The sequence below is a fragment of the Molossus molossus genome, unplaced genomic scaffold (assembly GCF_014108415.1).
Source record: "Molossus molossus isolate mMolMol1 unplaced genomic scaffold, mMolMol1.p scaffold_m16_p_1, whole genome shotgun sequence".
Classification (NCBI taxonomy): domain Eukaryota; kingdom Metazoa; phylum Chordata; class Mammalia; order Chiroptera; family Molossidae; genus Molossus; species Molossus molossus.
Window position 1 is genome coordinate 61,684,661 of NW_023425344.1, and position 16,383 is coordinate 61,701,043.

The following is a 16,383-nucleotide window of genomic DNA, read 5'->3' on the forward strand; positions in this document are numbered from 1 at the left end:
TAACAAATTATTCAATTTGCAACTTAAGAGTTTAACTTAACAGCCGGTTCTGGTAGATCACAGTCATAGTACTCAATCCCATTACCTTCAAAAGTGGACATTTATCACATGTTTATTGATCACTCCTGACAAATACTTGGAATGGTGAATAGAGCTACCTAGTTCTAAGAGCCCTGGGTATAACTGAGGCACAGGCAGGTGGGAAAGCAGGAGAGGAAGAGGGAGAAAGCAGATGGGGAGTGTATAGCTTTTAGGTTTTATTACATGAGGAGCCACACCATGTCTTACTTTGTGCTGTCCAAGAGAAATATAATACAGGCCACATATGTAGTTAAATTTTTTCTAGCAGCAACATTCAAAAAGTGAGATAAAACGAAAGTTAATTTTAATAATATACTTTTACTTAACATACATTCAAAATGTCATTTCAATATATGATTAGCATAAATTATTAGTGAGATATTTTATTTTTTTTCCTGTACCAATTCTTCAAAATTGGGTGTGTATTTTATACTTCTGGCACACCTCAATTCTGTCGAGCCACATTTCAAGTGCTCAGCGGCCAGCCACATGTGGCTAGTGGCTACCGTACTGGACAGTGCAGTTCTAACTCATGACTTGTATACTTTTCTGTATGTGTGGTATACTTTTAAAAGTTTTTTAAAAATAAAACAGCCCAGCCGATGTGGCTCAGTGGATTGAGTGTCTTCCCATGGACTGAGAGGTCCCAGTTCGATTCCCAGTCAGAGCACATGCGGGGGTTGCAGGCTCCATCCCCAATAGGGGGCGTGCATGAGGCAGTTGATTGATGTTTTACTCTCACTGATTTTTCTCTCTCTCTCTCCCCTCTTCTCTCTCTAAAAAAATCAATTAAAAATATTTTAAAAAAATACAAAGTGCAGAACTCACAGTGTGTTCTGTTTAAAAATAAATAAAATAAATAATTTAAAAGCTTTAAGAATTCAATGTGGCTTATTGGTGAGAGTGTGAAATTGACACCAACCAGGTGAAGGGCAAATGGACTGCACATATCAAAAGTGTTAAATTGTGCATACAGCCCTGGCCGGTTTGGCTCGGTGGTTAGAGCGTCGGCCTGCGGTCCTGAGAGACCCGGGTTCGGTTCCCGCTAAGGGCATGTACCTCGGTTGCAGTTTGTCCCCGGCCCTGGTCAGTTGTGCGGGTGGCAGCCACTCGATGTGTTCCTTTCACATCGATGTTTCTCTCTCTCTCTCTGTTCCTCTCTCTCCCTCCCACTCTACCTGAACAAAGAATGGAAAAATGTCCTCGGGTGAGGATAAAAAAATAAAAAAATTAAAAAAAAATAAATAAATAAATAAATTGTGCATACGTAAAATCTAACAACTTGTTTTCTTTATCTTAAGAAAATGTACCTTAAGATTAATTAAGGTGAAATAAACTTATCTTAAGGAAATAATCATGGTGTATGCAAAGATTTAACCACAAGGATGCTCACTGTCATGCAAAAGTGGAAAGGCCCTGAATTTCCACAGAACAGGATATGATTGAGTACTTGAGATAATTAATTAATTCAATACTATTCGTGTGTGTGTGTGTGTGTGTGTGTGCGCGCGCGTGTGTGTACATAGAAAACTTCTGGAGAGAAATAGTAAGAGAAATTCTTAGGGTTACCTCAGGGGAGTGAGACTGGGAGCTAGGAGATGAGGAGAAATAATTTTACATTTTATTTTATACTCTGAGAATTTTATAAATCCTCACTGGAGGATATTTTCCCATTTGTCTTCAGATACGATGGGAGGGGGGAGAGAGGGGAATGAGAAACATTGATGCGAGAGGGACACATCAACTGCTTGCTTCCCACAGGACCCCAACCAGGGCCAGGGGTGAACTGCATCTGAGTTACGTGCCCTTGACCTGAATTGAGCCCAGGACTCATTGGTCCTTGGGCTGATACTCTAACCACTGAGCAATACCAGTAAGGGCTACTTTGACATTTTTAACAAGAGCATCTGTTGGTTTTGTATTAAAAAACTAATTTACAATAAGTATGTTGTAGTATTGACACAGAGAGACAGGAAAGTAGTTAAGTGAAAAATAGTTTTCAAAGTAGTAGGTACAGCACGAACCCATTTTAAATAAAAATGTGTATTTGGGCATAGGAAAAATAACGGAAGTATGTAAGTCAACCTCGTTTACTGCGATTCTCTCTACAAAGTGGACTGATGGTGATTTTTAATTTTTCCTTTTAGTTTGTATTTTCTAAATTTTTATAATAAACAAGTTTTTCTTTAGTAATTTGGGGAAACGATTTTTTTTTTTTTTAAGTTTCTCTTCTCCTGAATCAAAACAACCCAGCTTCTGCCATCAGCCCATTAGGAAAAACTCTGTGAAAAAGTAAGATTCGTCTAGTAACCCAGCTGTACATCGCTAGTTCGCCATTCTCGCCACTCCATCAATCACACTGCAGCCTGTGTGACCCGAAACGGTGTCCTTGCTTAAACCCGCCCTGTGCCTTGTACTTTATTACTTCACTCTCCAGCCTAGATAATATCCCTAAACAGGGCTCCTGCTGAGACTAGTCATTGAAAATGATCATGTGGTGGTTTTTCTCCGGAAGCACAGCCTTGGAGTATTATCTGAGACCTGAGCAAAGGTAATCCATCTCAGAAGCTCCAAGGAAGCAGATCATAAGGCCGCCCTCTCCGTCGGTCCTTTCCCCCAACTTCCTTTTACTTTCAGAAGAAATCCGTGGTCTAGTCCTCTAAATGGCCATGGGAGAACTGTCGTTTAATGCCCACTCAGTCTCCACCAGTTGGCAAGACAAAGGCTAAATGTGAACAGCACTTAGCTTGTCCCATTCAGCAGGCCTGAGACAGACTCGCCAATGGGCTTTCCTCCGGCCAAGCTGCAAACAGAGGCTTGCTCTGACCAGACCCCAGTGAGCCTGCGCTCTCCCCTAACTCAGCTGAGTGGCTGTTTCAGGTTCCAGAGGGGAAGTCTGCCAGGTGACCTCAAAACATAGCCAAAGGGTGAAAAAGGTGAAGGGACTGAACAAACAACTCATAGACAACAGTATGGTGATTACCAGAGGGAAAGTGAAGTGGGGGGGGGGGGGGGTAGAAGAGGGTAAAGGGGGATAAAGGATGACAGAAGGAGACTTGACTTTGGGTGGCAAACACACAAAACAACATATAGATAATGTGTTATAGAGAATTGAACACTTGAAACCTATATCACTTGATGAACCAATATCACCCCATAAATTAAAAAAAAAAAAAAGAACATGACAACTGAGGGTAAAAGAAAAAAATTAAATGAAAACAAACATAGCCAAAGGGAATTCCACTTGTACTCATAACACATCTTTGATTCCAATCAATAGCATGAAGACAGTAGGAGCACCGACGACAAACCTGTCAGCTTGAACAGGGGGGTTCAGAGTGACTGTGTGTCTTCTGAGAGAATGGCATCCCGACTGAAGACTCATTCCCTCAAGGGGTCAACGAGGGAAAGACATTGCTGTCTCTCTTCTCTAGGGACCGTAAGGCTCATCTGAAACAGGCTTTGTCTCAGTGTCTGGGGTCTGAATATAACCTCTTCCAGTCAGATGCCAACACTGTACTATTCAGACAGTGAAGAACATCCGGTGCTTTCCCCATGGTTGATACCAGCTCAGCACTGATTTCCCCGATAACATTCACAATCTGTAAGAAGAACCCAGAAAGTCCCCAGAAAGGGCCCGGCAGCAGTCTGCACCACCTGGCAAGCTGCGGCTTCGGGAGAACGAGTCTCCACCTGCTGCCGGGCCTGCACGTGTCCCTCGGCCTGCGAGGGTTTAGGTTGAAGAGCTAACTTTAGTGGTTTAGAAAGTGTTTGCTGACAACACTTAAAAATCGCTAAGAAGGAAAGAGGTGTTTCATTTTTTTTTATTTTTTTTTATTTAATCTCTCACAATGAGAATGTATTTGAGTAAGACTTTTATACTTTTTAAAAACATACATTTTCAAAATGGCTTAGGAGTCCTCTTGGTAGACAAGTTGGCCTTCTGTGAATCTTTCCCAATTTGGGTTTTAAAGGTTTTGGGGGTCAGTAATAGGACCACTGTTCTAGTCTCCTTCACTCGATGAGCAAACATTTCAGGGAAGAAAGGGCCTGGAAAGCAATGACAGCCAGTAGCAGATCTTGGTTTTTAAATACCATTCCCCAGTTACCATCAGGACTCTGCTGAAGTGGCTGATGCTAGGACCAGGGCAGGAAAAACACAAGAGGAACTTGATCTATTTTGCCGTGCCAGAAAACAAGGAATTGCTCTAAAAATGACGGCAATGTGTCAAAAAGGACACAGGAGTCCATTTGTATTGCCTCCCACTGAACAAACTGGGGTAATCTGATTAACAATTCGGGGCATTAAGATGAATAATAACGGTCACAGACTAAAATCTGTTTGACAAATACGAATCTCTGAGCCCATAGTGAATGTATACATGTACACATACATATGTGAAATGCCAACCAACAAATCGAGAAGAAATTATGGAGCTATAAAATCATCATCTTGCAGGTGTCATGGCAATAACTAATTCGAGGAAGAATCACCAACGTATGCTAAGACTACTGGGTGAAAGGTTGATGAAGAAAAAATATTTAGAGGCTCCCAGTATCTCAGCATAAATTATTCACTAATGACAAGAGGGAAAACAGTCATCTTACACTGAGAAACTGGGTGGGCCTCACTATAAGCAAGGGATAATATGACAAAGTGTTATCATGTGCCTCTTGTTTAGGACACAAGATTATTAATGGAGCATTCCTGCTAAAAATGCACAATCTGTGTAGTAATGAGGAAATGTGAGCAAACCAAAAATGAGGGGCATTCTACAAAATAACTGGTCTATACATTTCAAAAATGTCAATGTCATAAAATCAAAGAAAGATTGATAATTCCAGATGAAAGGAGATATAGAGACATTACAAATTGCAATGCAGGATCCTGAATTAGTTCCTGGACTAGGATTCTGTATATAGTACTGTATCAACATTAAGTTTCTTTTTTTGTATATTTGTTTTTGTTTTATCCTCACCCGAGGACATTTTTCCATTTTTTGTTCAGATAGAGTGGGAGGGAGAGAGAGGGAGAGAGAGAGAGAAACATCGACATGAAAGGGACACATCTAGTGGCTGCCACCCGCATGACCAACCAGGGCTGGGGACAAACTGCAACCGAGGTACACGCCCTTAGCGGGAACCAAACCTGGGTCTCTCTGCACCGCAGGCCAACGCTCTAACCACTGAGCAAAACGGGCCAGGGCAATGTTAAAGTTTCTTATTTGGTACATGTCCTGTGTTCATGTGAAATGTCTTTCCTATTAGGAAATACACACTGAAGTATTTAGGGATGAAAAGGCATAACATTTGGCCCTGGCCATTTTGCTCAGCAGTTAGAATGTTGGCCCTTGGACTGAAGGGTCTCAGACTTCCAGAAGGTCAAGGGCAAGTACCTCGGTTGCAGGTTTTGTCCCGGTCACAGTCGTGACTGGGAGGCAACCAATCAATCTGTCTCTCTCATATTGATGTTTCTTCCTCTTTCTCTCTTTTCCTCCCTCCCTCCCTCCCTCCCTCCCTCCCTCCCTCCCTCCCTCCCTCCCACTCTAACTAAAAGATCAATGGAAAAATATCCTCGGGTGAGGATTAAACAGTAAAAGAGGCATGACATTTATAACTTACACGCAAATGATTCAGAAAAAATAACACACATTTAGAGAGAGAAATAAAATAATAAAGCAAATAAGGCAGAATGTTAACAATTAGTGAATCTGAGTGAAGGTATATAGGAGTTCTTTGTGGTATTTTTGCAACGTTTTGTAAGTTTGAAGTTATTTAAAAATAGCTAAAACTGAAAAGAAAAATGTCAAGGGCGTCTTTCTTTAAAACGGTCAGATTTTCTCTTTCTACACCATTTCCACCAGCCTTGTTCAGGATTTTATCAGCTGACGTGGTTCCTGTAATAGCCTTGTAAAGTCTTCTGCCTCTAGTCCTTTTCCCCTCCACAATACAAGTGGTACACTGAGACCACGCTCCCCAATCAGTGCTCCCCGAATACCTCTCATTCCCTTGCTCATTATCTGAAAACCTCTCCGTTATTAATTTTCTCATCAAGTCTAAACACTCCTTCTTGGGCAAGAGCTACAGCTGGCCTAATTACTCTTATCTTTCCCACTTTATTCTTTAATTGGACAAATATTTACTGACTGTTCGTATGTGTAGGGAGATATAGAAGGAATAGGACAATCAAGATTGTATCCTCAAGGAATTTGTATGTCATGAAAACAAACATAAAGTAAATGAAGTCAACATCATTTCAGACTGGATTAATGCTATGAAGCTAATGAGTCTGAAGAACAAGAGAGACACTGAGTAAGGCAAGGACTTTCTAATCAGAAATCAGGAAGAGTCGGGTAGGAGTGAGGACGGCAGAAGGGGATTGTCTCAGGTGAGGGATGCACAGGACACAGTGCGTTGGGTGCATGGAGCTAGGGCAAGCATGGGACAAGATCCCTGGTGGTTCCTGGCACAGAACTTCAAAAAACACTGAAATGTCCTGAGTTATAGGGGTGTCTTTATCATGCTAATAAGACCCCTAGATAGAAAAACCAACCATGTGATTAGAGGATTGGAACTTTGGAAGGGGAATGGAGAGTGAGTTTCATCACATGACCAGTGATGTAATCGATGGCACCTGTGCGGTAAAAACTCTGGTCACTGAGTAATGGAGGAGCTTCCTGGCTGAGGAGCACACTGATGTTCAGGGAGGGTGCCGCACCCCGACTCCTCCTCGGGAGAGGGCGAGGGAGCTCTGCATGAGGGATCCCTTCACACCTTGCCCTGTGTTGGTCCTGATTTGTATCCTTTCTTATAAAACTGTAACAGTAAGTGTAACTTTCTTGAGTTCTGTGAGTTGTTCTAGCAAATTATTAAACCTGAGGGAACCGTGGGAACACTTGAAATAGCAGCCAGATGGTAAGAGGCCCAGGTGGCCTGGAAACCGGACTTGTGGCTGACATCTGAAGCGGGGCAGTCATGTAAGGACAATAAGGACTGTGGCTTTAACTTGTGGGATCTGACACTTGGGTGGGTTGTGTCAGAATTGTATGGAAGGACACTCACTTGGGGTGGAAACTACCCTGGTACTCAAAAGCCTGATCATGCTGGTGGGGAAAATTGGGAGAGAAGTAGTTTCCAAGGAGAGGGTAAAGTCACATTTTTGGCTTTGGGCACATTGATTTTGAGATGCATGAGAGACATCTAGTGAGAGAGTAGGGCAGGCGGCTGGATTTGCTACACACTACACCCCAGCAGTATCCTTCTTCAGTCAGACCAATGTTCTCTGATGCAGGGACCATACCGTATGGCATGGTCATTACTCTCTCCACCGAGGTTCAAGTGCTTCCCTTGTCTTCCCCTCCTTCTTCCTTGCCGATGCAAATCCTTTTCACATTTCAAGAGCTAAAAACTCTCCTTTGCGGCCACAAAAGTTGGTGTGAAAGTTTTGTTTTTTTTATCCTCACCCGAGGACATTTTCCCATTTTTTGTTCAGGTAGAGTGGGAGGGAGAGAGAGAAACATCGATGTGAAAGGAACACATTGAGTGGCTGCCACCCGCACAACCGACCAGGGCTGGGGACAAACTGCAGCCGAGGTATGCGCCCTTAGCGGGAACCGAACCCGGGTCCTCTCAGGACCGCAGGCCGACGCTCTAACCGCTGAGCCAAACCGGCCAGGGCGGTGTGAAAGTTTTAAGCAGCTTAACTCCACACTGTCATATGAAGGCCCCTCTTTATTATACCCAAGTCTAACCCTCTCTGTCAGATCATAAGCTCCTCATGACAAGGGCCATTTCTCATACATCTTTTGTGCTCCTCAAGACTGGTTTATGCACTTTTACATTTGAAGAGAATGAAGCAGCAGATTTACACAAAAAGCTACAATAGAGTCAATAGGAGATGAAAATAACCAGATTTGTGGGGTTTTTTGCAACGTCTGTAGCCCAGCCCGTGTGGCTCAGTGGTTGAGCATCAACCTATGCACCAAGAGGTTGCCAGTTCAGTTCCCCGTCAGGACACATGCCCAGATTGTGGGCCCAATCCCCAGTGGGGGGCATGCAGGAGGCAGCCAGGTGATGTTCTCTCTCATCAATGCTTCTCTCTCTCCCTCTCTCTCTCTCTCGAATCAATATAGAAAAAAAAAGTTTTTAAAAGCAAGGGTAGAAATTTCCTCCTCTTTTGAAACTCTGTAAATTTTACCATTAACTAAAATGGTTGATTCAATGACTCTGATAGCTATTGTATCTTGGAGCTTAATAAAAGCATGTAAAATAGCGTCCCTGAAACATTCCTGTGACAAGACCTCTGGTTGGTGCTAGAAGGAACTAGACAGGATGATGGGAAAGACTGAACTCTGGAAAACATGGACCAGAGATGAAAAACAGCTCAATATAGAATGAGGGGGAGGAGGGCGAGGGAGGCAGCTCATGGAGGCCCCAATGTATCTGTTATATCTAGTGGTTTTATTTAGCATCTCCATTGATGACTGGGAACAGGGTGTACACATTTTATTAATAACATCGTTGGTTGGTACCAAATTAAGAGGAGCTGCAAGACATCTTTGAGAACAGAGAAATAACACAGGTGGATCTAAAGAGGTTAGAAATACGAATAGAAATCATCACAGTGAGGTCTGATTTAGGAAAAATGCAAATGAAGGCAGCTGAGAGAGAAGTCGTCCAAAATGCAAAATAATCAGTGGGCTGGAAAACCTAGAAAGCAGCAACACTGGAGCGTCTGGCAGGAGCCACGGAAAAGGAACAAGCAGTGCCAACTGCTGTCTCCGCCCAAATGGATGGCAGCAGGTACCAGGAGAAATGTCTTCACAGGGAACTGCACTGCCACCCGGCTCCTTCAACGCCCATGAGCATTTCTGGAGATGGTGTGAGAAAATAAACACCAATAAGCAGAGGCACGGGGGCCTTACTTTCTTCAGTTGTTAGAAAAGCGATGAGATTTGGCTTCTAAGATCCCCCAGATGCAACATTCTGTGGTTTTGGGAGAGAAAGAGCTTGGCAGGGGAGAAAGTAGGGTTAAGGAGGTGCCCTGTCTGAGCACCTCTAAAGATCTTCTTCACGAAAAGTAGGCAAAATAAAACAGTTACTTTGAAAATATTCAGAACAGTTTCAAATGAACAGAACGGCATGTGAATTCGTCTTCAACAAGTGTATCTCTTTGATACAAATGTGGAGCCGGGTTAACATCTAAAATCTGGTAGCTATTTGTTTACAAAAATACCCTCTAGCCCCGGCCAGCATTGCTCAGCAGGCTGGAGTGACGTCCCACACACCAAATTGTCGTGGGTTTGATTCCCAGTCAGGGTACATACTCAAGATGCAGGTTTGATCCCTGGTCAGGGCACATGCAGAGGCAGCCTATCGATATTTCTTTCTCTCTCTCTAAAATCAATTTTAAAAAATCAATAAAATACCCCCTACTTTACCAAATATTTCTTTAAATACTCTGTGTACCTTTAAAGTATACATATATTTTTTTTTACTAAAATGTAATCATCTTGAAATGCTAAGGGAATACATCTGCTGTGCAGAATGTAACATCTGCACGGTTTCTGCTCTGCTCTGGAGGGAAACACGAGAGACAGGCAGCCTTGCAGACAGGCAGCCTTGCTGGCGGTGTGTCAGTGTGTCGTCTGCAGACCTACTCTCCCTTCTCAGGCTACCTCAGGTCATCACCTCCTTCCAGGCGGTTTCACTCATCTCAACTGTTTTCCCTGACCTAGATTCACGACAAAGAAGCAAGTGAGACATCTGCAGGGGGGCATTTTAATCTGCACCTTAAATGGTACCTTTTATTGGTAGGAAATATAGTTAATCCTGCCAGATAAGCGCAGACAGAAAATGCTAAAACCCTGTGTGCCCCCGGCAGCAGCCTCAGGAGTCTCTCTCTCTCTGTCTCTCTCTGTCTCTCTGGCACACACACCTCCCACCTCCACCCTGTCGTCCGTCAGAGTCTCCACCAATACTGGAGTTACAGAGCAGTATGTATATAACAGTAATGCTTTAATGAATCCATAAATCACCGTCATGAGCACAGAGGTTGCTGAAAGACGGCCAACTATCTGTTTTTCCACTTGACTTCCAGATTGCTAGGAGGGGGAAATGCTGTGGAAGGGGACCCCGTGGGGCCTGGCATGCAGGCGACCTTCCAGAACCACATCGGGAAGGCTCCCCGGGCCAGGCCGGGACCATTTCTGCTGCTGCCTGTTTACACAGGGGGAGGAAACAACAACATCCACTCGCCCTGCAAAGTGGAAGCAGGCCTGTTTCCCACGTGCCGAGAAAGGCTGTACGTGCAACGCTCAGGCTGGTGGTGAGGAAGGGTGGTGAGTGCTGGAACAGGGTGTCGGCGTGAGGGTTACCACCTGCACGGGGAGCCTCACAAATAGCGTTCCGTCCAGTGTCTTGTTCTCCTAGACAATTGCTACAACATGCTGCTGCTAACGCCCAGCCGTCCTGCAGAGCCTCGCCTATGCCAAGTCTGCATCCATGGTATGCACAGCCCAGGGACCCAGCGCTGGACGCTGCTCTAGGGCCCTGATCTGACCACAAGTCTCAGGGCTCCCATGACCGCTGCGAGTCTCCCTTGTGTCAGGCCAGGCCGCTCCCTTGACCAAAATCTCACAGTGCTTTCCCACGGCTTTTAGAACGCTACCCGCACTCCTTGCTTCACCTGACAGAGTCCAGCTCTGGTGTGGCCCGTCCCCCTCTGGCTTCTTCTGTGACCATCTCCTGCACTCTCGTGGACCTGCCGCAGTGGCCATCCTTCCCTTCCTTGAAGGCACCGTACTTGTTCCCACTTTGCTTTGGCTCCTCCTTCTGTCCGGAATGCTCCCTCTCCGTTCTCTCCCTCAGGTCTCAGCTCCCATGCTCCTCCTTCGCGAGGTCTTCTCGGACCCTCCTCTCTAAAGAAGCTGCCTCCCTGTCACTCTTGATCACATCGCCATGTTTACATTCTTCATATTCTTTTTTAAAAATATGTTTTTATTGATTTTTTAGAGAGAGAGGAAGAGAGAGAGAGACAGAAACATTGATGTAAGAAAAACATCGATCAGCTGCCTCCTGCACGCCTTCCCCTCCCCACAAAGGGGATCGAGCCCAAAACCCGGGCATGTGCCCTGACCGGGAATCAAACCGGGATCCTTCAGTCCATGGGCCAATGCTCAATCCACTGAGCCTCGCCAGCTGGGCTCTTCATATTCTTTTGCTTACTTATTCATTTCCTCTCTTCACTGTAATTTACACATTATGAGTACAGGGACCTTGTCTGTCTTGTTCTCCAGTGCAGGGGACAATGCTTGGCATGTGTGTATTTGCAAAATGAAAGGATAAATGTACACCCTGACCCTGGGAGAGGCAATTAGAGCGTCAGTGAGAGGGTGACCTCTGTTGTCAAGCCGCCTCCACCTGAATCCCCCTCTGTCACTTAAATCCGTATGTCCTTGGTCAGGTTACACAGCCTCTTTCTTTCCATTTTATTACCAATCAAATGAGGACAATAACAGTACCCACCTTGTAGAAGTATTGTCAGATGGCTAATGTACTTAGTGAAAATCGTTGTTGTTTTTGTTGTTATGTACCTGCCAAAGTTCATAGCCCATGACCATTTCCTTGACTTATTTACAAATCATACTGCAACTTCCGCTTTCTGATCAGACATGCAAAGAGCTTAGAAGTAGTCACTCCTACTCTTACAACAAGAAAAAAAAAGCCAAACAAACTGAAAATCAACAACTCTTCTTAGATTCATCAAAGAATGGAGGTCACAGGTAAACCGTTGCCCCTAAAACTTAGAGAGACAAGCAGGCAGCCTCAGAGAATCACAGCCTACTCCAAGCAGAGACCCGGGAGCAAAAGCCGGAATGGGTAAGAATACGTTAAACTATAATTGATGAATTACTAGAGGCTTATTGTGGACAAGCTTGAGAATTAAAAACTCCTAGAGAGCTCAGTCCTAGGGCTCCACACGTTCATGAAGTTTACCTTCAGAAGCCCCACCCGGTTCTCCCCATGAAAAGCTAGAAAAATTCCCCTTCTCTTCGAGCAGGAAAGGAGAGAAGTAACTGTGTTTGAATCCTCAGCAAGATCTGTCCTCAAGAGAAGCTATTTTACTAGAACCCAATCAACTGAGTTTTACCAAAGCCTGACTGACCTGTGGCGAGGGAAATACTCAACTCAGGGTCACCACCAAGAATGAAACCCAATCACAGGACTATAGAATGTTTCCCCATTATCTCCACATCAACAGAGCTTCTGTATAATAACAGGGGATTTCAACGGAAAGAACTGAAGGAGAACTTAATCTCTATTTAAGAAGTCTCTAGGAAAATCCAAAGGCAACAGCAGAGAGACATCTTTTCAGACTAAAAGTACTTCCACCTTTTCCACTATTGCCCCCTGCCCAATACATACATCCTCTACCAAAAAAAGAGAAGAGGGAATTTCAAATGTTTAAGTCCCAATTTTAAGAAGATTATTTTTCATGATCAAGGTCTTATTTGCAGCATCTAGCAAAGCCCTGCTGATCCTCAGAGATAACCTTGGCATTTGTCCATTTTGGCCTAAGACATGACATTTTGATGGAAGAAAGCAGAAGAGAATCCTTAAAACTATCTTAAAAAACCCAGGACATCAAAGGGAAACTAAATCAATGACTCTGCATTAAGTCAGGGCTATGGGTCAATACCCCAGACTGGCAGATCACAGCACAATTTTTACTTTCCCAGGTGGTTCTCTTCCTGTGGTTAAGTGGTCTGGATTGACTGGATTCTTGCCCTCTGACACAGTTATGCACCGTATGGGAGCTGATCTTACAGATACCTCTCACTGAGGTCTAAGTGACATTGTTTAAAATCCCAGACCCACGAAGCACTGACATTTCCACTGGGAAACTGTGGAAATTCTAATATCCCACTAAATAGAAGTCTCCATGAAGGCAAGGACTGTGACTGTTTGCTAATCACCAAACTCACTGTGCTCAGCTCAGTGCCTGCCACATAGTAGGTGCTCAGTAAATATTTGTTGAATAAAAACAATCCACCACCAATGAATGTGGCCCTGGAAGAGGCAGGCATAGTTCAAGTTGGATTATTTCTATAATACTTTAAAAAATTATGAATGTGCCCTGGCCGGTTTGGCTCAGCGGTCAGAGCGTCGGCCCATGGACCAGAGAAACCTGGGTTCAGTTCCTGCTAAGGGCACGTACCTTGGTTGCAGTTTGTCCCCGGGCCCGGCTGGGGTTGCGTGGGTGGCAACCAGTCGACGTGTCTCTCTGACATCGATGTTTTTCTCTCTCTCTCTCTCTCTCCCTCTATCTGAAGATAAATGTAAAAATGTCCTCGGGTGAGGATAAAAAAAAATCATTAATGCATTTACAAACAATCATTGAAGGTTTCCTCTATGATAGGCACTAAAATACAGAAATAAATTAGATGGTATGCCAATTCTAATAAAGAACAGAGGGAATAATATTCTCTGAGCGCTACTATAATCTGGGCACTTTTTACTCATTGTTCCACCCTCCCAACAGCTCTGTGAGATCGGTATTATTACCCTGTCCCCTTTGCACTGAACGGAACGGAGACTGGCACCAAGGCCCACATCCAGCAAACGGCAGAGCCCAGAATTTATTCCAGGACCTGGGCCTACAATGGACTTTCTCGCCAAAGTAAATGTAAAATCACCATGTGATGCTCTGTTATGGGATGTTTTGTTAAGGACACTTAGGTTCTCAAAAACTGAGTTATTAACAAATATTTTCACCGGGAGAAGAGGTTTAGGCTCTCAATTTCAAGTTATTTATGTTGGGAAAAAATTGTAATAATAGAGGTGCTTTAGACTTATACGAGTAATTGGAGGCTAAAAATAATAAACTGCTTGAACAAAATAAATGAAAATTACTGAGTTAAGTCCTAAATAGCATCTAAGACCTAGGTCAGTGAGTTTCTGAATTATTATTATTATTATAACAACTTATTGTTATGATAAAGCACAACACGGAACTAAGACAGTTGAAGTCAAAATAAAGTGCAGCCTCGCTCACACTGCCAGTGTGAACAAAACACGAAACCAAGAAGCTGCTAACTCCTCCTCTGTGCACCACAGCTCCTACCCTAGGACCCTGGTTCTAATTCACGGCTGTGCTCGAATGAACCTGTAGGTATTCAGAATATGAACTGTGTTCCCTAAGTGATCTGTTGTGTTAGGTCCTACTAGCTTTATGAATGCTCCGACTGCAGGAGGGAAGCCTGAAACAGGGACTTGAATTCTTAGACACAAGAGCAATGTGGAGAAATGCTTAGGGTCAGGCTGTCTTGTAGGCATGGGAGGCCCATTGCGGAGATGCATGTCTGAGGGTCACAGAGAAGCTCCTGGGTTGCTTGTTTCCTTGGACCCTAAAGCAGTTTGGGGAATTGCCATTTCCTCCCAATGGGTGAAAATGCGCTGAATCTGGAATCCTCTGCACTTGTGTATGGGCAGAAACTTTGAAAACAAGTTGTTCCCATTCAGCCTGCCTGGATCAGACAAGGAATTAGGAAAACAGAGATCCATGATCACTCCAAAATTCCAGAAGCTCAGAAAGTGACCAAGCTGGTGGGACATGGTGTAGGACCGGAATAGTCCTAAGAATGATGGCCCAATCCTAGCGCAGTGGTGACCCTCTCTTACATTTTTATATTCCTTGCAATTTTCAGTGGTTTTATAACAACTCTGAGAGCGAAGTCACATTTGTGTTTTTACAGATGAAGAAACTGGAGATGAGTAAGTGATTCACAGCTAGCAACCATCCAACTCAAATCCTGAGTTTTCTGACTTCATGTTGCATAGACTTTCCCCTACAAACCTAGAGGGTGACCTCAGGAATATGCTTTGTAGGAGTAGTGGCTTTGTATCAGACCTGCATTTGCCTACCCTAGATGTTCCATATTTTAGTCATATAATTTGGGTACACTCTTTAACTTCATTAAGACTTAGTTTCCTCATGTGTGAAATGAGAACACACATAACACCTAACGCACGGGACTGCTACAAGGATCAGATGCAACATGCACACGCGTACTCAGCACGGACCCTGGCTCTCGTCAGAGCTGGACAACTGTGGAGGGCCCCAGGGCATCCTGAGGGCATGAACTCTGGAGGGGGGAATCTCCTTTCCTCCTCTGTGGTGCAGCATGTCTTGAGCCACAAAGTCCCCCAGTGACAGTTTACAGTATGTAAAGCTACAAGGAGATACAACTTGGGACAGACAGGGAGTACCTGGGGCCCGAGCACCAAGCCTAGAATGTGTGTGGAGGAATGTGCACTCCATTCCCACCTGGAAGGCCATGGAGTTGGCAGCAGCCAGAAATATCCTCAGAGGCAGCTTGGCCTTATAGGACCTGTGGCTCCACAAGCGATGGGCACCAGCTGTCACGCCCAGAGCAGTCAGGAGGAAGCAGAAGTAGGCTGCAAGACACAAGCGGGGAGAATGTCAGCAGATGTCAGAGAGCTTTAAACATCCCCATGCTTTTTCTCCTGAATAGGGACCCAGGTGAAATGGTGTCAGGAGAAGAACCTGCAAGGTAAAGAATCAATAACTTGGAAAAATGTAGACTTTTATTGGTTTGTAGCTTTGCAGTATCAGACAGAGCGAAGAGAACTTTCCCTAAGAAACATTAACCTTTGAGCATCATTTATTCTATATCAAACACATCTTTAATTTGCTAATGTTTCTTGCTAGTCTCGATGCAAAATTACAACTATATTCATGTGCATTTGTAGTTTAGTCTTGCACGTCCACTCTCGGTAGGGCTGAGGTTGATCTCTATGTTGCCTCTTAATTGGCACCCATGCCAGGATAAAGTACATGAAGAGCCTGTTTCCAAGTGGCAGCGTCCTTATCATGGCTTCACAGACCTTGGCTTGAAGGAAATCGGGCCAGATCTAAAAGCAATGAAGTCTGGCTCCGGGCTAGTAGGAAAAAAGTGACATCAGGGACAGCTGAGGTTTGTTGTCTAGGGATCCTCACTTAAACCATCACTATGACCTGGGCTGGCAAAGATGGCCAGATAAGGAATTTTTAAAAAGCCAACCTATTAGAACTCATTATTATCTCTAGTCCTAACAACCTGTGTTACTGTCTCATTTTACAGTTGAGGTCAACTAGATCCCCTTAATTGAATCCTACATGTAAACCCAAGTCAGCCTGGTTCTAGAGTCTCTGCCAAAGACCCCATGCCACCCCCAGGTAGTAGTGGTGGTTGGCTCTGCGTATGGCGACTTGGGAGAGGTTATAAATGCACGGTGGGA

The 16,383-nt window shown here is 44.2% G+C and overlaps 1 protein-coding gene across 1 annotated transcript in view; it reads right to left on the reverse strand.

Moving 5' to 3' along the window:
* Window positions 1-16,383, reverse strand: part of SCD5 (stearoyl-CoA desaturase 5) — a 151,659-nt gene that overhangs the window by 43,116 nt on the left and 92,160 nt on the right. Inside the window, exon 2 of the mRNA XM_036273765.1 lies at window positions 15,410-15,540. Within this exon, the coding sequence (XP_036129658.1) occupies window positions 15,410-15,540 (131 nt within the window). The remainder of the gene's footprint in view (window positions 1-15,409; window positions 15,541-16,383) is intronic.